At 46.0% G+C, this 23,529-nt stretch overlaps 1 protein-coding gene across 2 annotated transcripts in view; it reads right to left on the bottom strand.

Annotated features, from left to right (window-relative positions):
* Positions 1-257: 257 nt before the first annotated feature.
* The window catches only part of LOC111185022 (kinesin-like protein KIF16B), a 300,702-nt gene continuing 277,430 nt past the window's right edge, over positions 258-23,529 (bottom strand). For both annotated transcript variants that reach the window (XM_022594146.2, XM_089896551.1), the window contains one exon: positions 258-1,449. In XM_022594146.2, the coding sequence (XP_022449854.2) occupies positions 1,291-1,449 (159 nt within the window). In that variant the 3' untranslated portion in view covers positions 258-1,290. The remainder of the gene's footprint in view (positions 1,450-23,529) is intronic.

The following is a 23,529-nucleotide window of genomic DNA, read 5'->3' as shown; positions in this document are numbered from 1 at the left end:
TCCCCCTTATCGGGATAATTGCAACTTTAAATATATTTTTCAGACTGGAGAGCTCGGTTGTGAAGGCACATTCTCGAAGGTTGAATGCAAGCATGTTTTCTTACCCATTCATTTGTGACTTCAATCATAGCTATAAGGGCATCTTCTACTACAGGAATGCTAAATTATACATTATGTATGTTTCCAAGAACGTTAGATAAATTTTTAAACAGACCAGTAAGAACGATCATGTCACAAACTCAAACTGAGCTACAGGGTAGATTCCATAACTTCATTTAATATTGATAGCAGCTCAATTTAAGTCTTGAAAAAACAAATACCTTTAATAAATCTGGAGTGAATGATTACATATTTTGATATAGCTATCACACAGGAGTGTGTACATACATAAATCTATAGGCAGAGTTATATACATTTCAATATATACCACATATATATTTTTTCCTCTCACATTTTTCTCTTTAGTAGAACAAAGCAGTTTTACTGTACATAGATGTGTGATGCTACATTAAGTCCTGAGTGATTTAAGGGATCGTTAATAAACTACAGTAAACTCTAGTCTTTCAGCTAAAGATCCAGTAGATTCAGTAACAAAAATGTGAACAAAATGTTTAAAAATATGCATTCAGCGAGGCGCTCGTTTTGTGCTTAGCGGAGAAAGATTGAGAGTGCACGGCCGCCATTTGGGAAAAACTTCTTGAATATTCAAGAGTTAACAAATATCCTATTTGAATGGATTTATAGAAGTTGATGTCGCCTACATCCAATGCGTCAAGCGTGGAAGACTCCAGTCATGACTGGACCGAAAATCCCTTTTGCAGAATATGAAATTCTGTGTAAACATCAGTGCTTAGGGATTATGTAAAAAGTTCAGACTCAAACGGGGGAAAAGCAAAATACAATGAGATAACTTAAAATGCTTTTCTTGGGAGCCAGCCACATGGAAGGAATATAAAAAAATACGAGTGTATTTTGGTGAAAGAGGAAACCAGATGAAAGTCATTAGGGAGGTGTGGTCAGCCACCCACCTCGGGAAGCCCCAGGCTGGCTCGGCCCCGGGGGCCCAGGGTGATGGAGCCATGGGGACGGATTCTGCACACAACAGGGAGAAGGCCACATGCACCCGCGAGGGGCAGGGACAGCCGCCGTCAAGGTCACCGTCAGCCAGCCCGGCCCCCCCAGCCCCACGCTCCGCTCAGGCACTAGGAGGAAGCGGTGAGGGGTCCAGGCCCCCGGCTGGGGGGCCGCTCGGACGAGAAGGCACTGCGTGGCGTGGCCCCATCACCGGCCCTACCCCGTCCCGTGGCTGCTGTAGTCGAAGACGCCCTTCTTGAAGAACGGCGAGAACTCGCAGACGGTGTGTTTGGACAGTGTCAGCCCCACCTTGTCGATGTGCAGCGGGGACGTCGCTGACTGGAGCATCACGCTGAAAAAGTCCCTGAGGTACCTCTGGGGAAGAGACAAGAGGCAAAAACACGGTCAAGACACTGTGGGGCAGGGGGAGGGGGGAGGAACGTCCCGTGGAGCGAGGAGGAGCTGCCACTGTCGTTAGAAACAGCGCAGGGACCCTCCACTGCCGCCTTTGCCCCATCAGACCCACCTGGGGAGCAGCCATGGTGCCCGGCGTGCAGGTGACGCTTCCTGGCTCCTAGGACACGGCTTGGACCTGTCTGCACACAACGCCCAGAGGGATGCTGGGCAGTGGCGGCTGGGCTTGGGGTCTGCGTTCCAGCAACAGTGTTGCTAGTTAATAAAGTCTTCCCCCCCCCCTCCAAATCACTCATTAAAAGGCAACTAAGAGGAGAACAAAAAGGCTAGCGGTCTGCACGATTCTAAACGAGTATTTTTAAAGGGCACAGGCTTTCTCTGCTTTGGATCCTTCTCGTAAACCAAAGAAAAAGCAATACTGGGGACGAGAGGGTCCGTAGCAAGCACTGATATTTGCAGACCCCTTTACAAATCCTGTGATCACCGGTAAAAGGAAGCTGTTGCTAAGATTAATTGCTCTGAACCCCGTGTTCGCCCCTCCCCCCTGCACACATCTGTCACAGCATCGGCCGCCTCTTCTGGCATCAAACATGCAAAGCACGTCTGAGACCAGGACCCAAGATGCTGGGGCTGAAATCAGACATGGGTGCCAGCAGGATGTGTTAAAGGAAAAGAGGACACAGAAATAGTTCACGTATTTCAGGTCAGGCAAACGTTTTCTATAACGGAAAATACGGATGGGAGCAGTTTTAGGCCTGAATCTTTATTACTGTCTCAGTTGGTTTAAAAAGTATAAATCCTGTCACAAATTAAACATAGTAATTAGGGACTCTGAGTCACAAAAAAACTTGTCTGTGAAACGTGGCCCAGAACAGTGGTCCCCGAGCCAGGGTGATCTGCCCCACAGACATTTCTGATTGCCACAGTGGGGGCGGTGTACCTAGCGGGTGGAGGCTGGGGATGCAGCTAACATCCTACAATGCCCAGTACAGCCTCTGTGCAGAGAATTATTTGGTTCCAAATGTCACTAGTGCCACAGATGAGAAACCTTGGCCTGGGGGAAGTCGAATTCAGCTACCTGAACGAACTGCCAACCTCAAATTTACCTGTGAAAGAAGACATTCTGCTTAAGGAAAATGTTAGCTACTTTCTTAAAAACAGTAACAAGGATTACTAATGATTAACACTTGTATAGCAATTTACAGACTCTAAAAATCTTCAAACTTCTAATTTTTTATGCTTTATGGGTGTATAACTGATGCCCAATAACTGCATATCCTTCAAATGCACTCATCAACTGAGGAGTGCTGGCACACGCAGGTGCCTGGGGAACCTTCACCAAAGCAAGGTGACAAACATTTGTACCACACCCAAGAGTCCTAAGTCACCGAATTTTACCTTATCTCCATAAGATAAAATACCTTCATAGTCTTCATAAGTTATCTTCATACTCCGCCTAGAATTACCTCTTTTTATTATTTTTTTATTATTATTATTTTATTATTTTTATTATTATTTCATTACTGTAACACCCATTATCCGGGGAGCAAGGCTAGTAACCAAGAGAGAAGACTTGAAAACAAGGGTTTTGAACTCAGACTCTTTTTCCTTTGTTCAATATTCCTAACTTCCTGGTCTCATGGTAATTGCTCAAGAAGGGCTCTTGAAAGAGAGATCAGGTAGAGGTAAGAAGGTGCCAAAACCAATTGCTAGAAGATGAAGACCTCGCTCCAGTACTTATTTGCATCAGAGAAGCAAAAGGGAACCGGCCTTGACTTTTCTGTGGGGGAGGAAGGCTGAGAACATTGACCTGGAAGGACCCGAGGTCCAGCAAACACAGTTACTAGGAAATATCGACCAAACCCGACCAGCCAACGCTCACGATGAAATGCATGTGTGCAGCTAACTGTGCAAGATGGAGAGAGAGATGATCTGGCACAAGGACAGGGAGCGAGCTCACCGCTGTGTGTGAGCTACACCCCTTTGTGGTGAGAAGCGGGAGCACAATCGTCATCTCAGCAGCTCCTGTGCAGCCCGTGTCCCCACGGCCGCGCTCAAGTGCAGACTAAAGCGCAAGACAAGCTTGCCTTCCAGATGAATTCTAACCGGATGGAAGGTGTTTAAATCCGGCAACAGATGTTGTATCAACATCTGTCATCATTAGTTCATGAAGCAGGGGCCCTTTGAAGGGCCAGTAAAGCCTGAAGGGATAATGAAAAGAGAAGTGAAAATAAAAACTAGAAAAAAAGGGCAAAAAGAACATATTGGAGACCCCCTTCCCTGCCCGGGCAGCACCATAAAGAGAGAGCAGGGAAGTAGCTGCAGGTGATGGCTTTTCTCACAATGAACGCATCAGTACACCTCGATGAAACCACCAGATAGAAGGATCTGATCCAACTGATTTTAAGCATTACGGAAGAGCTTTTTCCTTGCAAGACAAATCTCCACTCAGCAGAACAGGGCAGCCTTGGCTCCCTTTACCTAGACCGCTTCCTTGGTCAAAGAAATGCTACGATTAGGAAGTGATCTTTGCGGTTACCTCGGGATGCTCTAAAGTGTATGGGGTGAGTCGTCTGTGTCCAGAGCCACAGGCTTGAGGTGGGCTGAGCAAATTCTTTCCCGTGAATGACAAACCCAAAGGGTTAGGGGTGGAGCTGGGGACACCAGACGGAACTAAATTTCCAGAAGGTTCCTGAGGTCACAGACAGCATCTCACTCTTCTCTGTAATTCCCCGTCATCCCGGGCACACTGCCGAGCTGGGGAGAAGTGCTTACAAGCAACCTTGATGACTGATTTTGATGAGTTAATTTTTTAAAAACTGAAGCGTACAAAGAGAAAACAGCAACCATCATGAATGTACAGCCTAATGACTTTTCAAAAAGTGAACACGCTGGCGTGCTCAGCATTGGAATAAAAATATCACAACATTTTTGGAGCCCAGGCAGCCCTCTGCACACTCTTTCCCTTCAGGGTAACTGCCATCTTGGCTTCTGGCACCATCGATTAGTTCTGCCAGGTTTTGAACTTCATATTGATGGGATCCCACAGGGTGCACTCTTCTGTATCTGGTTTCCACAGCTTAACGTGATGTTTGAGAGATTCGTGCACCTGGCTGGGTGAGCTGTGGTCTGTTCGTTTCAACTGCCCATGCCCACCCACTGACTGGAGCCGAGGGGTGTGCAGGGGTGATGAGTTCCATTCTTTTGTCTGCACTTCTTCAGTAATGAAATCTACTTCCATATAATAGTGTCCGGAGAGTCTAGTTTATTGCTAGTCCTCCAATAAAGAAGTTTCCCCTTAGGGCTTCAGGCCTCGGTCCAAGACCAGCCATTGTACTAGAAGGCTGCTATTGCACGCAGTCAATATACATTATAAATATATGTAAAATACATACTTAAATACACACATTTATATTAGTAATTTTTGCTGCCTGTGTCCCCAATGTTTTCCACAGCACCTGCGGCTGAAGGGAGAAAATTAAAGTGCTTCCTGTCAAAGCTCTTCCTCTACTGTTGATCCACAGACACCCCCGCCCTCCCTGGTGTGTGAAAACAAGTCCACAAGCAGAGCTGCCTCCCCAGGGCAGTTCACTTTATAGGCGAGTATTACAAAAAGTCAAGGACATCGGGAATTTCAGTGGCTTATCAGGGTCAGAAGTGCAAAGCAGGAGAAGGATCTGTGAAATCCAATATCCAATTTGTTTCTTTCACAGGGCATCTTCTCCATTAAAATCAGAAAGAAAAGCAGGCAAATTTAAATCTCTGTAGCCATTAGGGACCACACAAGGCAGGCAACCCTTGCCCACCCTGGTGGTGGTGGGGGGGCACACCTGAGTCTCTGCTCTGAGAAATACCCTGGGTCAGGGCCGCTGAGAAGGTTCGGCAACATTCCAGCCCTGCCTCAGATACTTGGAGGAAGAAAGTCAGAGGAAACCCAATCTTCTTTCAGGAAGATTGCAAACTGGGAAGTGGCAGAGCAAGAGGGGGTCTGGAGATGTCTGAGAGTCAGCAACTGAGGGAAAGGGAGGGACCAGGAAATGGAGCACAAAGACATGCAAGGGGCCGGCTGTTAGAGGGCGAGAGAGGATGGGATGGGATACGGGGCAGGGGTGTGGGGGGTGGGGGTGGGGGTGTGGGGGGTGGGGGTGTGGGGTGTGGGTGTGGGGGGGTGGGGTGTGGGGGGTGTGGGTGTGGGGGGTGGGGGGTGGGGAGAGAAGATGAAGGGAGAGAAGGAAAACAGCACGACTATGCTGGAGATGGAGGCCCATGAATTGTTTTCCAAGTTGGCAAAAAAGGTTTAAGAATAACAGGTATATTAGACATCTATCTAGGCTTTTTACTTTTAGCCTCTTGGACCAGCAGTATAAAATATAAGGTCTTTGGGCTTCCCTGGTGGCACAGTGGTTGAGCGTCCGCCTGCCGATGCAGGGGACACGGGTTCGTGCCCTGATCCGGGAAGATCCCACATGCCGCGGAGCGGCTGGGCCCGTGAGCTGTGGCCGCTGGGCCTGCGCGTCCGGAGCCTGTGCTCCGCGGCGGGAGAGGCCACAACAGTGAGAGGCCCGCGTACCGCAAAAAAAAAATAAATAAAATATAAGGTCTTTTCTTATCAATGCTTTCAGAAAATCAAGTGTAGGTGGCTAATCTTTAAGGCATACTTCAGTATTGATGCTGAATACCCTGACTTCATAAACTCTCCTTCTTCTACAGGCTGTGGGCGTGTTTTATTGTTCTTTTTAAAGGCAATCTACACAGGGGCAGTGAGCGGGGTGGGGGGAGGCAGAAGTCACTGGGAGACAGACCCCGTGGGTCTGTTCCACACACAATGTGAAACTGGCATGTGCTTTGTAAAATCCCCTCAGAACAAAAATTAAATCCTGCAGGGGACCGTGAGCTTTCAAAGGGGAGGCCAAGAGAGACCAGCGGAAGGATGAGGGGTGCAATGATTGCCAGAGACACCCCCCACCAGGCTCCTGACGCCTTCTTTCCAAGGCAGTTGTTTATTTCCTTTAACTCTTACCTGTAACACCCCTCCGAGTATCTCCTTGGGACTGTCCCCCACATGCACACACCAAGCTGACCAGCTCCTTCCTCACTCCTCTCACGGAGAGGCCATTCATCAAAGGCTTGCAATGTTCTAGGCACGCTGAGAGCTTTTAATGGTCTACCTCATTTAATTACCACAACTCTATGAGGTAGAGGCTATTATCATCTCCATCTTCTCGATGCAAAAACTGAGGTCTGGGAGGCTTAAGTGATGTCCCAGAGGTCACAGAGCATGGAAGTGGGAGAGTCAGGACTCACACCCACATCTCCCAACTCCAGAGGCTGGTCTCAGTCACCAGACTGCCGTCCACAGCATCCACCAGCCCCCTCTTCTCTGGCTGACCCCCGTCTCCTGGCACTGCGCTCACTGGGCCAGGCTGATAGCGCTGGGCATCTCAGCTGCTCGGGCCAGATGCTGCCTTTCCCGGCCTGACGGCGCTCTCATGGGGACAGGGACACGGGGCTGTCTAGAGTGAATGTTCCACACCAGCCTGGGGCAGAGACCTCTTTCCTGTGAGGCGTCTACTCTTCGACATGGAGTCCTACGCAGCTCTGCTCATGCTACCATATCTTCCTTACAGTGCTTTGCTGGGCACGGGCCATTTTTCGACTGCCCTTCCTCCGTTTCCCTTCCCAAACAGCATTCAGATTCCCTTGTGAAAAATACCCTCCCCTTCTTCAGGGACTGGTTATCTGCCTGACTTACGGAAGAGGACTGGTGATTTTTTTCCCACTCACAGTCTGGGATGGGTACCTCATACCCAAACTGCTAATCAAGATACCACTTGGGGCCTGCTGGGACCAAAGGGTCCTCTGGGGCAAGCCTCTTCCAGACTGCAGAACTGGTGCCATAGAGCAACTAGAGTCTACCTAAGAAATCCAGGGCAGATGCAGAAGAGCTTCTGATCTGCCCACTCTGTCTGTGGTCTTTGTAAGGAAGTGGGATTACAAAGTCATTTTCTACTGTTTGCCATAAAGTTAACTGACAGTCCCCTGGGGTGTTGGCAGGTACCCATCAGGAATCAGAGGAAGCCTTCCATCTACACCACACCCAACTCCTGGGGGGCCAGTCTGTTGTGGGATTAAGGCATCTGCCCAGGGCACTTCTCTTAGGAAGAGGTCAATCCTAAGAGGTTTTCAGATGGGTCAGTGCATCCCAGAGGTCCATTCCCACCCAAGCAGTCAGCTGGAAGCCTCCTGCCCCAAACCCAGATACACACAGGGGCCAATTTTTAAAATTCCAACACCATTTCAAAACACAACCACCAAACATTATTAATCTTTGAACCAAAACACAGACTAATATGGTCTGTTGGCTGTGTTAATGAGTTCTGAAAGGCAAAACACACTCCCTACAGCAACACAGGGCAATTCAGCAAGAATTTAGTCAATTATTTTAGAGCTTTAGCCTGGCACTTCAATCGACACACTGCATTAAGGGGAAAAAATGAAAAATATAATGTGTTGCTACATGCTACTTCACTTTAGACATTCTTGACGAAGGTCATAATATTAACATGATTCACGTGTGACCTACTATATGAAAGAAAGGAAAAGTACTTGAGTTTCTGGAATAACCTGGGTAAAAGCTGGCCTTCCGGTAGCCTCTGCTGGGTTTTTCCTTTCAACTTGGGAACTTCTGGATAAAATGCTAGTCTGCTCATAGGGATGACCACGTGCTCTACAGCCCGTCCAGGCAAAAACCTGGGAGCTCAGCAGGGCGTTAAACAGTGTGGCCGCTCCCATCTTGCAGCCATTCCCTTTCAAGTCTGGGATCTGGAAGGAAAGGAACGTTTGAGATCAGGGAAAGGAGGGAAGGTGTGTGGTACCCACGCTCAGCGAAGGATGTGAACAGGGAGAAAGGCCAGCGTGTGGAGGGCTCAGCCTGGGGAAAAGTAGGGCTAAAGGAGATTATGACGGGCCTTGAACCTGGCTGTGGGTCTGCCGGTACTTGGTACTGATACAAAGTGCCTTTCCTGGCTCAGGAGCTCCTATGACCCCTGAGACACACTGGGGAAAAGGAAGACAGGTGTGTGGATCCTCTGTTTACAGATGAGAAGACTGAGATCTCAAGGGACTTAGCCAAGTTCGAGGACTGTAAGAAAGAGGCTGACAAAACGACTGGCTCTTCAAATTGGGAGAAAGTCCTCGAAATTCTTGAGGAAAATCCTTTAAGCCTGCAACGTAAGGTGTGAATGTAAATGTAAACGCAGCCCCTCTCTCTGGGGCTGTTCACACCCCTATCATGTAGGCTCTCAGAATCTACCTTGAATTTCAATTAACCACCACGTGCGCGTGCGTGTGTGTGTGTGTGTGTGTGTGTGTGTGTGTGTGTGTATGTGTGTATAAGAGATGGGAATGAGAATAGGGCCTCAGAAGCATTTGAAAGACCTTACCTTTTTATCTTTTGGCTTCCTTCTATTTTAATTAGCAGGGGGATAAAGTCATGACCATTTTATGTTATTAGAAAGTTTCCGTTTTAATAGGGCTCACGGCTGTAACTGTAACCTACTGTAACACCAGCAATATTTCACCCCAGCCATGTCATCCTAATGATTTTCCGGACATCTCATTGTTGTGGAGCTCTCTTCATTTTACAGAATTTTAACATCAATCCATAATTTAATTTAAAGCTATTGAAATTATTAAAATTGAAATGTTCTTTAAAAATGTAATAGGGCTTGAGCCACCTTTCCACTGTGACATATTAACAGGGAAGACAGTTCAATGGCATTCCTCATTTCCAGAAGTCATTAGCCATGGTGGCAGCTTAAAGACAACTCTCATTCCAATAAGACTTAGAGGTTTCATTTACCTTGCAGTACTTGGAGGCTTCATCATTGACTGGTGGGCTCTGAAGATGGATCCGGCCTGGATGGAGGCACACTGGGATATTTCTAGACCCCAGAGAGGTCTGGTCACCACTGGCCAAGTGTTATGAATTGACCCAGGCAGGTCGATACTATTCACCCCGTTGAGTCTTCCCAGTTCTAAGCTCCCGTACGTTCTAGTCTGAACACTTCTCTCTGAATATTTAGGAATCCTAAAATTTGTCTCCACTGGATCAGCTGGTGGAGATGCTGGGTTCCTTTCCCAACACGCCCCCAAATGTCCTCACACTCTGATAAACTTGGGACAGTTTGATTCAGGCAGATCACTCATCCTCTGCACGGTTACTGCACACCTGCTCCCCACGAAGCAGCGTGTGGGTATTGGATGTCCAGCGCTGAATATGACAGGCCCGGAGCCTGCCGTTCCAGGGTGCCTGGGCTGCCCGTACCACAGGCAGCAGTGCTTCGGAGTCATTCTTACTGGTGCTGTGCTTCCACCGTCTAAACCCTGCTTGTCCTTTAGGGGCTGAATCACGGATTATTCTCTGTGGACGCCTCTCTTCAGACCCCATTCATGAATCCAACAAATATTTACTGAGAGCTTTCCTCCTGTCGGCACTGCTGTGGATTCAGTAACGGACGAGCCTCATTTCCGTCCTGAGTAACGCGAAGGCCTTTCAGGGAGGTGGGCGGGAAAAGCAGGAATTAAAATGTGGCTCCAAGAAAACAGGAATGAGATGCTTTTGGAGCACTAGGAAAGGCAGCCAGCCTCGTCCTGGGAACTGGTGACATTTATGCCGAGACCTGAGGGGTGGGAAAGAATCAAGCAGGGGAAGATGCTGAGGGAAGCCTGTTCCTGGCAGAGGGCAGAGCGTGTACAAAGCCTCGTGGTGGGGCAGCAGAGCTTGGGGCACGGCCAGTGGTCCAGCAGCATTGGACTGTGCACTGTTCAGCGTGGGGGACACGCTTCTGGAAGGCTCTGCCCGCGGATCAGCTCTCAACCAGGTCTCAGACCGGGGGTCCAGCACTGTGCTCCGGCAGCCTCTCTTCTCTCTGATCCATGGAGTCCTGCCAGGCCTTCTGGGTGGAGCCTGTGACTTGTTTTAACCAAGAGAATGCACTGGAGGTAATGCCTAGAGTGAAGATGTCACCTTGCAGGTTCCAGTACCCCAGCTGAGCCCAGTCCTTAGTGGAGCTGTAATCTGAATGCAGCCATACAAGTGGCCAGACCTGACAGAGACCCTTGGAAAAGATGAACCACCCAGCGGCTGGTTCCACCACCCTGCCCACGTTCCAGAACCACAGCATCATAAGCAATCAAGTGGCAGTTTCTTTAAAGCACTAAGTTTTGGGGTAGTTTATTACTCGGTGATAGATTACCCAGATACACGTATTTGGGAACAAGGTAAGAGATGAGGGAATAAATGATATCAGTCAAAGCAGAATAAAGTTTCTTTGGTTTCTGATTTATGCTTCATGCCAACCTCTTCCGACTTTTCTGTATTTCTAATAATAATTCTGTCTTTCCGGGCATTTCTTTTCTGTCCTAGCTTTTACAGTAAATACTTGGAATAAGTAATCATTTGAAATACGGCATTTATTTCCTGATATATAGAATTCTGAGTGTTCCCACTTAAAATTCATCAGGGTGAAAACGCTAGTCTGTGATTACAGAATCTGAACTATTCATTACAGCTATTCAGAGACTCTTCTTTATGAGTTTAATGACATAAGCATATTATATTGAATTATTATGGTACTGCATCAATTGGACTCATAAATTTAATATACTCAGTCTGGTTCACATATTCTAATAAAATCCAGCAAGCTTTAAAATTTTTATAAGGGATGTGCATTTCAAGTCCATGTAATATTCAATCTTTAGAGGTTGACGTTCTTGCTTGGGGTATTAAGCGGCTTCAACGATCCTGATGACCCAGCCTGGCCAACCAGCAGGGTCAGGGTGAAACCCCACAAAAGAACAGGCCACATCAGAAAGGCCAAGGTCTGCGAGGACTAAGAAGCTGGTTAAGCTTTCCTCCGGAGCACAAGTCACGAGCAGTCCCATCTTTTCGTCTCACAAAGGAGGAGAGAGGAGTTCAGTGTATGGTGTACCTGTGAGCTGGAAGCGACACCACTTGTCAGCTGTGAGGGGGTAGGAGGCGAAGAGCTTCCAGACTGGCTCACAGACCCCGCTGTCGACTTTGTTCGGTTAAAGCAAAATATGGGAGAATGCTGGGAGGAACCCAGTCCCCAGGGCTCACTCTGGTTCTTTGATTTTTGCTTACTGGATCTTTGTAAGAGATTGGTAACCGGCTAAACACAGATGCAGAGCAACTCAACACCCTCAGCACGGAGGGGAGGTTGGAAGAGAGCCCTGGAGACACACCTCGGCCGTTGAGACCACATGGCTGCTGCAGTCCAACTCTGCTATGCAAGCCAGCTCCTTGGGCACTCAGTCATTCTGCAGCCACCACGCTGGGTGCGGGGACCTTACAGCACAGGGACAGAAAGTCCCCGAATGCCTCTGCACCTCTGCTTCCTCATCGGACTATCTTTTTTTTTTTTTTTGCGGTACGCGGGCCTCTCACTGTTGTGGCCTCTCCCGCTGCGGAGCAACAGGCTCCGGACGCGCAGGCTCAGCGGCCATGGCTCACGGGCCCAGCCTCTCCGCGGCATGCGGGATCCTCCCGGACCGGGGCACGAACCTGTGTCCCCTGCATCAGCAGGCGGACTCTCAACCACTGCGCCACCAGGGAAGCCCCCGGACTATCTTTTAAGGATCAGAATATTAAATGAGCTGCTGTCTGTCAAGTGCTTCGAGCAGGGCCCAATTCACAGTGAGTATTTATTAAGTCATTGACACTATTATCTACACAGCTTTGTCCTCTGGTAGTTCATGGGCAAATATGTTAATTTTCTCCTCTTTCGGATGTTTAGAAACACATGGGCTTAAAGCATGAGGTATTTGACTTTAATGTTTTCCCCTTCAAAGGAAAGTAGAGGACAGCAAGAATCTGGAATGTTTTTTCCAAAGTCACCTCATAGCAGATACTGGCAGACCCTTTATTTCAAGGGTTACTTTAAAGAAGGAAGATTTAACATGTTTTTCAAAATGGAGAATCATATTAAAAATAAAAAATCTAACTATAGCAGGTAAGTTAACTATCCTCTGAAAGATCTTTTTTTAAGTAAATGCTTTGCTGGGAATTTTACATTTCAATTTTATAATTTAACATAAAAAATGACCTTATTTATCCCATAATGGTTGGAAAGAGCAATGATGTTTATTTACTTATGTGTAAGAATTTACTTTTTTTAAAATAATAAAGGTGTTCAAATAGCCCCTTGGAAACCTCTTGTCTACGGGTTATAGAGAGAATTCAGCTTAAGCCTTGACGAAGGCTAAACTTCTGTCTGATTATATTATTCACTGCTTTTTACTGAAAGCACAAAGCAAATCTGCAACACAAGTTCCTTAGCACCAATTTCAAAAATTAATCCTTTAAATATAGGAACATAAGAGGAAACTATTTCTAAGAGATTATTCCCATTTCCATTGAAAATGTTATTAAATAAATGGTAAATTTTAGTTCTAGTGTAGTTTCAAATCCACTAATCTTCTTTAAAAAAACAAAAAGCATGACTCACCATTCATAAATCAGGATTCAGAGATTGAAGATACTCTGAAAATATGTGAAACCAAAAAGCTACAAATCATAGATAAAAATCCATACATTTCCCTTGCTGTAGATTCCAAGTATAAAAGACCTTCACCAGGAGTAGATTCTATGTAAAAAAAAAATCACTTTCCCTGCTCATCCACAAGAAGCAACTCCTTAGCCTTTAAGTTTTATCATGAGATTGCATCAATTCAGTCACATGAAAGATCATTTTAAGATACATTTTGGATACTGAAATTCTGTAAAGTGCCATCTGGGGGGAAAACAAAAACAGAAACAAACCAAAAACCCTATTCTTTTCTTTGTTTCTAAGTTCATGATTCCTCCCAGCACTGTATAAACCTTCAAAGAGGTTCCTGACATTTGGAGAGAAAAGGACAGCTCCCAGTAAACCAACATGACTGACAGACGTTCAAATGAGAATCTTGCTGTGTGTGGCACCTCCTGGCTACAATGCACTTAAAGAACCAGGTCCTAAAACACTTGAGAATCAAGAAGCGGTTGCACAAGAATTACTGGCATCCCAAAGTCTCCCTTCTAGTGGAACCCAGGAGCTGGATGCAGTGCGATGCTTCGGGAACCCGGAACGACGATCTCGTCCCTTTCCACCGGCCATGCCTGTGGGTGAGCAGAACGATCCTTCCCTTTCGAGTCTGACCTAAGGTCATCTGTGTATCGATGGCAAGTGCGCCTTGGCTGGCCTTGAACTGGGCCATCACTGAGTAACACTGAGACCCTGAATTCAGGGTAAGAGGGTAGGCTCCAGAGACTCTGGCGGGGGGAAGACCCACTGCCCCTTTTTTGTTCTCTGGACCAGAGGTTCCTGATGATCCCTGTGGGACTATCTGCCTGGCAGGTTATCCTCCTGTCTCGGGAGTTACTCCTCGGGGTCCACCCGGCCCTACGCCCCGGGGAGAGCTGCGGTCGCGCACCAGGTGTGAAGAGGACCGTGGCCCCGAGTGGTGGGCCTGTGACCCTGCCCCACAGAGAGGATTAGCTGGGGATTTGGATTATCTGCACCAATGATCCCCTTCACAGGGGACAATGGCTGAGGCTGCACTAGGTCAGGGAAGGTGGAGGATGGGAGAAAAGCCAGATCAAAACTTCTCTAAATGTAACACCTCTGACTTTCAAAAAGGATAGATCTGTATTTTATATAGGGAAATGAAAATAAATTCCTTTACCAAACAGATATTATCTACAGAATTAAGCATCTAAGTTAAAAAATATAGACATTGAATCCTTGTACTTCCTGAAAGACAGTCTCCATTAGATGACTGACACCAAGATGGCCATTAGGTAATTAGATCTTGACAAAGGCATGAGTTTTCTTTCCTTAGGACCTTAGCTTGTAGCAAAATGTCATGGGTTTACGGTACCTTCTTCCTCTCAAACAAGGGATATTTACTTATTTACTATAGAGAACGACATCCAACACATCAACTTATAATTCAAAGCCAAACTTTGGAAACGTTTAAAACTGTCCTGGACAGCTCTTAAAATCTGAGAAGCTGCTGCAGAAGAGAAGTGAGGGATGCTGCCAACCAGGAGGATGATGACATGTGTTCTTCTGGACACTCGTGTCTGGCTGTGTGAGACGCCAAATGAACCCCAAGAGTTTGTAAGCATCAGTCTTTCAGTCGTCCAAACCTGTAACATCCATGACTGTTTTCAACCGCAGGGCTGGGCAGTAAAAGTTAAAAAGTACTGACAAAATGTGGGTGGAAAGATCTTACGGATCAAAAAGAAATCTCACCAGCGAGGGGATCCTGCAGAAAGCGATGGGGCCATTTAATCGAAGAATCGATGGGCTAACGATCTGCAGACTCTGCCATAAGAAAACTGCCTTTCCAAGCAAGGAAGGTCAGTTCATAGGGACCGCGCTATTACCTGAATTATTACAGCCAGATTCTTGCAAATGAGAAACCTCAAATAAATGCAATTTTTGTGAACTGGAAGATAGCACTATAAATGGGAAAGGAAAGGGGAATCGCAACAACATGTACCGAGAAGAATAAATACCCCAGACTGTGGAGATGGTGAGAGCAGACAGGGCCCCTCGCTGCCCACAGCAGTCACTGCAGAGCCTCAAGTACGAGCCTCGTGACCCACCAGCTTCCGCTGCCAGCTGGTTAAAAAAATCCATTGAGAAAAAGGCGATGGCTTCATTTACTGACATTTTCATCTTTGATTAGCAATTTTTTTTTCTTCTTGATTTCAATAACGGTTTCTTAATTTTACTTATAAATGAGACAGGTGATCTCAATTAGAAAACAGACTAAAGAAAGTTTTTGGTTTTTTCCTGCTTGCCTGGAATGACTATTATATATGTAAATGTAAACACATTGCAGTGAACTGCTGGGAATAAAAATAAAGCTATCTAAAAATGGATGGGAGTTTTACAAGGGCAAACAATAAAGATAAAAAGTCATATGGAATTGGAACAAACTGATGTTCTTCTCCATTTGTTCCCCCCAAATATTGTCTCTAAGGGCTGCAACAACGCTGCTTCATTACCACTATGAAATGTATGTGGAGTGTACAGAAGAGAAAAGGGAAAATTTTTTTCAAGGGAAAAAAGTAGCTGGCGGAATTTAGAAATAAAGATGCAGTTTACGAAGGCAACAAAGGAGGGTGTGGAGGTTGGCTGGCACAGGCCACAATGAGCACCTTTCATCTAAGAAAAGCACGACTTACCTAGAAGACAAAGCTGAACGAATGGAGTGAAGGGAACTGAAGCATCTTCAGGAAAGCCTAACGCCAACTGGGAGGGGCTTCATAGGAGAGAAAAGATAATTCCCCAATGCTGATATAAACAGTGAGCAGAAAACTTGGTGGCGACAGGACAGAGACAGCAGTTCTCAAACAAAAGCGCAGGAAGAATTCTGATCGTGCCTTTCAGGCTGCTGCAGCAAAGAAAATGTATGAAGAGGAGCCACGCTGACCTCATTGGAAATAAACAAAATTGACTATTTCCGGAAGCAAGAATTTAGGCCTTCAGCTCTATAGCAACACTAGAAGATACAAAAGTAACCAGCGGAACGTTAAAGCAAGGGAAGGCAGGGTGAGGTGGGACATGTAGCACAATGCTTCTCAAACCATCTGCAGGGAAGGACTAGGTAAGGAGGGCGAAATGGAAAGCAGAGGAGAGGAAAATGAGAGGGGGACAGGCCAGGAGGCTCAGCACAGGCAAATGGGATTCCAGAAAGAAACGGAAAAACCTTAAAAGAGAAAATGATCACAAAAATCTCCCAGAGATGAAGGATGTGAGAGAGTCCACGCAGACAGAAGCCTACAGAAGGAAGGGCGATCACCAAGCAGAAGAACCGTGGGCTCTCTGAACGCTGGGGACAGAGGGAGGGAGGGAGGGAGGGAGAGAGACAGAATCACGTCGCATCCAAAGGATCAGGAATCGAAATGGCTCTGAACCGCTTGACAGCAGCAGTGGAATCAGAAAACAAAGAAGCAGCCCCTCTGAACTACAGAACGAAATGGTTTCCAACTAATATATTCTATCCAGCCAGGGGGAGGGTGAAGAAAGACCTCAACAGACGTGTCTCTAGAAATGTACCTCCTACACGCCCATTCTTATTTAGGAAACTACTAGGGATGTGCTCCATCAAAACGAGGGAGTAAGTCAAGAAAGAGGAAAACACGGAGCACAGGAAGCAGGGGAAACACCTGGAGAAACATCAAAGGAGGATGGAGAAGGGAGGTCCGGTTGGTGTGACCCAGGCTTACTCCAGCACATCCATAACTGATTTAAAACAAAGTTTCAAAAACTATATACACACACACAAAAGAGCAATAGGTTCTCTCTCTCTCTCTCTTACACACATACACACACACAGCAAAATGGTCAGGAAGGATATACACCCAATCCATAAGAGCAGTTTGAGATCCTCTGAGAGCAGAGACTGGGGTCACTTATTTGGGGGTGATCTTGGACACAGAAGCAAAGGGGTGGGAAAGCAAGAGAGAGAGAAAAGCCAACGCAGGGGGGTGCTGCCGAGCAGGTCACCACTGTGCACGCCTGGGCCAGTCCTGATGGGGACTCTGAGAAACATGGAGACTGTGCTTCGCATCGTCCCTGGAAAGGAGGGGAGGCCGGCAGGTTCACCCAGAGACTTGCAACCCTCCCTGTGCTCCCTCCAGAGCCTCACCTCCCTCCGGCCCCGGACTGGCGTTGGCTTTGGAGGAGGCCGAGAGGGAAGAGCTGAGAGACCCCAGGGGATGCCACCGGCACAGGCTGGAACTGCCAGGCCGCGGCCAGTGTCACAGGGGGTCAGGGGCCAGGGAACAGCACACGGCATGTATCAGCTGTGGGACGGGCCTGGGGCTGGCAGGGACCCTGGCCGTGGCTGTAAGGAGGGGGCCCAGTTCGGCGGCCCAGGCTACCCACGCTGGGAGCCAGGGATGCGCAGTCGGTCTCTGCTCTCGGCTCAGCTGCTTCTCCTCCCAAGCGCTCTCACTGTGTCTTTAGCGTATGGCTTTCTGATGAGGACTTTCTGATTACGCAGCAAGCTTACTCATTATTTTCCTAAGGCTCAACAGGCATTTTTAAAGGACTTTAAATACAAGTTTTATTGCAACCTTAGGCGATAACTCAGGCGAATGTGGCTCACGCACTGGGCCTAAGTGAATCTATCATCAAATGACTGCACAGCACTCAGAAGACAGAGAGGCGCCCGTGAGCTCCCCACCCCACCACGGTCTCAGCTGACACCCACCAAGCGGGACTGTGGCATCTCGGCAGGAGAAGCCGGGACGGCTGCCAGGGCAGAGCCCCGGGCCTGGGCTGCTCTGCAGTCACTTCCAGGAGCTCCTGTGCTTTCTGTTTTTAAAAGAGTGGACTCTTACTTTATTCTCTTACATAACTCTATCTATAGAATTATATCTATACACAATATTGAATTATATCAAAAACTGACATCTCTACACTTATTACTTATACAGTTATAACCTATGTTTATATTCACCTATATAACTATACTTATAACTGCCTATAATTATATCCACATAATATAATCTATAGTTAAATCTATATCTTATCAGATCATGCTTTACCCTATTTGTAATTAATAATTTATCACTGCATGTCTCCTCCTCACGTGACGACTAACACAATTGTGATGCATCTACAACAACACAATCAGGGGCCCTAAAGGACAATCTGGTTCCCAGGAAGGGACTAGAACCTCACGGGGACACCCCTTTATCTACACCCAGGGCAATGTGTGCACTGGGGGAAAAGAAAAAGTAGCAGCTTCTGGCAGCAACGAGCAAGTCTAACTGAACAAACACGAACACTGCTAGAAATTACTGATATAAACATGACACTATCGTACACATGACTCAAAAGAGTCACTAATTCCAAAACAATTTTAGTAACTTGGCATCACCAGAAGGAGGCAGGTGTTCCTTCCACCATCCATCTCGGCTATTCCTTCCCTCCACTTTTAGCTGTGTTTCCATCTGACACTCCCCCTGGGGCCCAGGAGCTAATTAAGTGCTTCGGTTTAGAAGACCCTTCCTCCCCATGCCTGCCGTGCTGCAGCATGAATGTGAGTTGGCAGGGGCGGCAGGAACTTGGGGCTCACACCTGTGTCCGAGCAAGGCGGGCCAAGCTACCTCCAGGTATGGGCGACGGAGGAGGGAGCCCAGGCCGCCTGCCCCATGCATCCACGCTGCTCGTGATGCCTGCTTCTGTTAAAGAGGCAGGGAGACATTTAATACAAGAAAACAAATAGCGATGCCTCGCTGTATCTAGGAGGAGAGCAGGAACAATCCTCCAGCTGTGGTTTAACTCGGCAATATTCAAGCTTCGTTTCATTTTGCTTTTAAAAGTAACCCCAGGAAATGAAAAATGTTCTGTACTGAACTCCACAGCGGAGCACGCCCAGCTCTTAAGCTTGCCGTATTGAGCTGCGACGCGTTCCTTTCATCTGATGCTATTTCCATAAGGAGGAAAGAGCTGGAGAATCTCTTGTATTTGTCAAGCCCCCAAACACCTTGTAGGTGAACACGGGTGCCAGGAAGATGACAGATGTTACTGATTTAATGGGGACTGCACATGAGGTGGGACTGATATTAGAATATCAAAAGCCTCAAAAATGGAAAAATTACCACTGCAGCTGTATCTGGGGTGAACGGAAATGGCTTCTGTCGTGGTTAGTTTTACGTGTCGACTGGGCTGGGCCACAAGGTGCGCAGATATTTGGTCAAACGTCATTCCGGTGTGTCTGTAAGGCTGTTTCTGGAGGAGATGAACATTTGAGTCAACAGACCGAGTGGCGCACACTGTCCTCCCTCACGTCGGTGGGCCTCATCCACTCGGCTGAGCCAAAGGGCAGATGCTCTCCGAGTAAAAGGAACTCCTGCCTGACTGCGCTGAGCTGGCACAGCAGTCCTTCCTGTCTTTGGGCTTAAATGGAAACGTCAACTTGCAGAATGCAACTCACATCACCGGCTCTCCTGGTTCTCAGGCTTTTGGGCTCGGACTGGACCCACGCCATTGCTCTCCCTGATCTCCGCCTGCCGACTACACATCTTGGGACTTCTCAGCCTCCATAACTGCATGAGCCAACTCCTTATAACAAATCTCTTCCCACGCACACATCCTGGGTTCTGCTCCTCTGGAGAATACTGACTAATACAGCTTCCAAACCCTAAGTTAGTGAAGTGGTAAAAAAAAAAAAAAAAAGCACTATTTCAGTACCATGAGTTGCGTGTAGAAATGCAGAATTCACAGATGTATTTAATACTAAATCTCACCGTCTTGTTAAGATTAATGCTGAGGGTCTTGGGCATACATGCTCATTTCATCACTGCCCTCAGCTCTCATTCAACTGAGTGGCCAGTCATGCTGACTCTAGCTCCGGTGTATCTCTCTAATCCTTCCACTTTCCTCCACCCCAACTGCCATCGCATCCTCCTTCAGGCCACCGTCACGTCTTATCTGGAGACAGTAATAGCCTGGCCATTGCTCTTCCTGCCTCCGCCTCCCTGCTCCTGCCATTCTCTCCACAGTAGTGAAATCTCATCCCTCCACTCCTCTGCTTAAAGCACTCCATGGGCCCCTCCCTGTCCTGTGGTTCAGGTCCAAAGTCACGAAGATGGCTTTAGGGTCTGGCTTTTCCTTCCCTGTCTACGCCCACACCAGTCTCATCTTTCCCCAGCAGATTCCTGGATCCCACCCTAGTCTTGGTGAATCAGAATATACTAGAACAAGGTCTGAGAATTTGTATTTTTCAAAAAGCCCCTCGAGATAATTTCAAAGATCGGCCAGACAGGCTTGGGAACCACTGTTTTGGGAGTCACGTCCTCTGATAACCACAGAGGTGGTACATGACTATCTGTGCAGTTCCATGATGAGTCGTCTCTGCTCCAACAGGACCATGAGCTCCTTGAAGACAGGAAGCATTCGAGTGACACACGCAGGACAGGCTCAGTCTGGCACGGGGAGTGGTCCTGAGCGTGGCCAGAGTCACTGGATTCCTTTAATACAGACAGCAAAGACCATCAGAGGGAGACCACGAGATGCCACATGCTTCCTCTGAGATGTGAGGGGACAACAGCACTGCCTCTACTGTGTTCCTGCCCCAGAAAATCAGACCTGAATTCAATCAAGCCACTCAATCTAACGACTGGTTTCCAGAAAACGCAGGATTAGAGGCTCATGGTGAACAGCGCATGGGATGCAATTAGCAAAACCTCAAATGTGAGAATTCACTGGATAAATGACATGGTTTCATCAACAAACAGGTGATGAGAAAAAAAGAGGGAAGGGAAACCTATAGATTATAAGACACTTTAGAGACACATCAACCAATACTATGTGTGGATATAAAGTAGGTCTTGATTCAAGTACATCTATTAAAAAGAAATGAGAAAATTGGTGTGGCCTGAACACTGACCAGGTATTTGTTTATATAAGAGATTAGTTAACTTCTGGTGTGTGTGTGTGTGTGTGTGTGTGTATGTGATGACAATGGAACTGTGGTTATGTTTAAAAAAAAAAATCCAACAATAGTGACCATATGTTGGTGGGAATGTAAACTGGTACAGCCACTATGGAGAACAGTATGGAGGTTCCTTAAAAAACTAAAAATAGAGCTACCATATGACCTAGCAACCCCAATCCTGGGCATATATCTGGAGAAAACCATAATTCGAAAGGATGCATGCACCCCAATGTTCACTGCAGCACTATTTACAATAGCCAGGACATGGAAGCAACCTAAATGTCCATCAACAGAGGAATGGATAAAGAAGGTATGGTACATATATACAATGGAATATTACTCAGCCATAAAAAGGAATGAAATAATGCCATTTGCAGTGACATGGATGGACCTAGAGACTGTCATACAGAGTGAAGTCAGTCAGAAAGAGAAAGACAGACATTATATAATATCGCTTACATGTGGAATCTAGAAAAATGGTACAGATGAACTTGCAAAGCAGAAATAGAGTCACAGGTGTAGAAAACAAACTTACGGTTACCAAGGGGGGAAAGCGGGGTGGTAGGATGAATTGGGAGATTGAGATGGACATATACACGACTATATATAAAACAGACAACTAACGAGAACCTATGTATAGCACAGGGAACTCTACTCGATGCTCTGTGGTGACCTAAATGGGAAGGAAATCTGAAAAAGAGTGGATAGATGTGTATGTTTAACTGGTTCATTTTGCTGTACAACAGTAACTAACACAACATTATAAAGCAAATATACGCCAAAAAAAAGAATTAAAAAAAATAAAAAATAATCTTGCTTTTGAAGAGGTATATCCTAAAATATTTATGGATAAAATACGACATCTGGCATTTGTTTTAAGATAATCCTGTGAATGTGTGTGTGTGTGTGTGTGTGTGTGTCTAGTGACTAGAGGTAAAAATGAAACAAAACTGGTCACATGCTGACAGTGATGAAGCTGGGTGATGTGAGAGGGTACACTGGGTTTATTACATTATTCTTTCTGGTTTTGTAATATACACTGTCATAAAAAATAAAGTTTAAAAAATGTATAAGTCATTAATTTCCATATCATGATATCTCAAAGTTCCTTTAATGCACTGAAAGCTGGAGATGGTTGTATAACCCTTTGCAGAGCAGAAATTTGCTAATATAATAAGATTGCGTTCTTTGATTCTAAGAATTCTTTGAAACACCTGCTGTTAACAAACCTGACACTCTTAAGTAAAGGCAATTTCTCTTTTGAGCCAGAATGGGTTGTAAAGGATTGCCAAAGAAGATCCCTCTGCACAAAGGAGAACTGGGGCCATGTTCTGAAATGAAGGTGTTCTTCTCTTTTCTATGGAAAGTCTAACCTTATTTTGATGCGAAAATAATATACTCAAGTCCTTCGGCTTCTTCACACTAACTCGACAGAAGATCATCTCAACTATTCTGTCTGACAGAACGAAGGGGAATTTGGCTTTAGTACAGTAGAAAGTGGTAGAAAGTACGGAGAGAAAGGGGTGGAGGAAGAGGCAACCCATATTGAGATTTCCTAAGTGGGCCTTGAAGAAAAAAAATCTTTACAAATCATACCGACGGTGTAAATTAAACTTAGCAACAGGTCACTTAGAATATCCTAAGTGATACTACAAGACACATGAACATGAAGGTCCTCTGAACCAAGCAGCTGTGTGAAAAAGTCTTTGTAGTAATACATGAAAATTATAGGGGAAAAGAATCTTTACAACTGTTTGTCAATTACATCAGTATTCCACCTGGCCTCTCACCTATTTTATGGTTATGTGTGATCACAAGAGATTTCCTTCCTGGTTTCCATGTTCAAATGTTTTAATTTACAAAGGTGGTCTGCTGGGTGGGTACCTCATTAATTTGCATACTCTGAAAATCACTGATTCATAAAGACAGACATCTACCTTGAGTTTGGAAAGAACAAGTGAATAAAAATGGTGCTTGGTAAAGATAGATAAAATAGTGGCTTTCAAATTTCAGAGTAATGAGTGAGTCACTCTTAATGAAATATACATTATTATATGCTCAGCAGTGGAGAAAATATGCACGAAATATATAATTTGTTTTGATGATGATTACCTTCCTTTTAATAATATTTAAACCTCATACTCTTAAGAAAAATGTATACTAGTGCCAAATCGACTCACCCATCCATCCATCCATCCATCTTCCCTCCTTTGTTTAGCAAAGCAATTAAGGGACAATAGAAAAATAAGAGGATGGAGGGAGGACAGAAGTGAAAGAAAAATGAAGATAGAAAAGGAAGAAATGAAGGAGATTATAAATGCATGCTGACTGCATTTATAAAAAATTTATAGGATTCTTAGATAAACTTTTTCAAGAGCAGCTACAGGCTGACAGAAAAATGGAGAGGAAGGTAGAGAGATTTCTCATATCCACCCTTATCCTCACATACACACAGTCACTATTAAATTCCCACACCAGAAGGTTCCATTTGTTATAATCAGTAACCTACACAGACAT

Source organism: Delphinapterus leucas, chromosome 15 (genome assembly GCF_059928025.1).
Source record: "Delphinapterus leucas isolate spDelLeu-1000000601 "Yukka" chromosome 15, BTC_Dleu_Yukka2, whole genome shotgun sequence".
Classification (NCBI taxonomy): Eukaryota; Metazoa; Chordata; class Mammalia; order Artiodactyla; family Monodontidae; genus Delphinapterus; species Delphinapterus leucas.
Note: the sequence above shows the minus strand (reverse complement) of the source record. Positions and strands in the feature narration are given on the sequence as shown.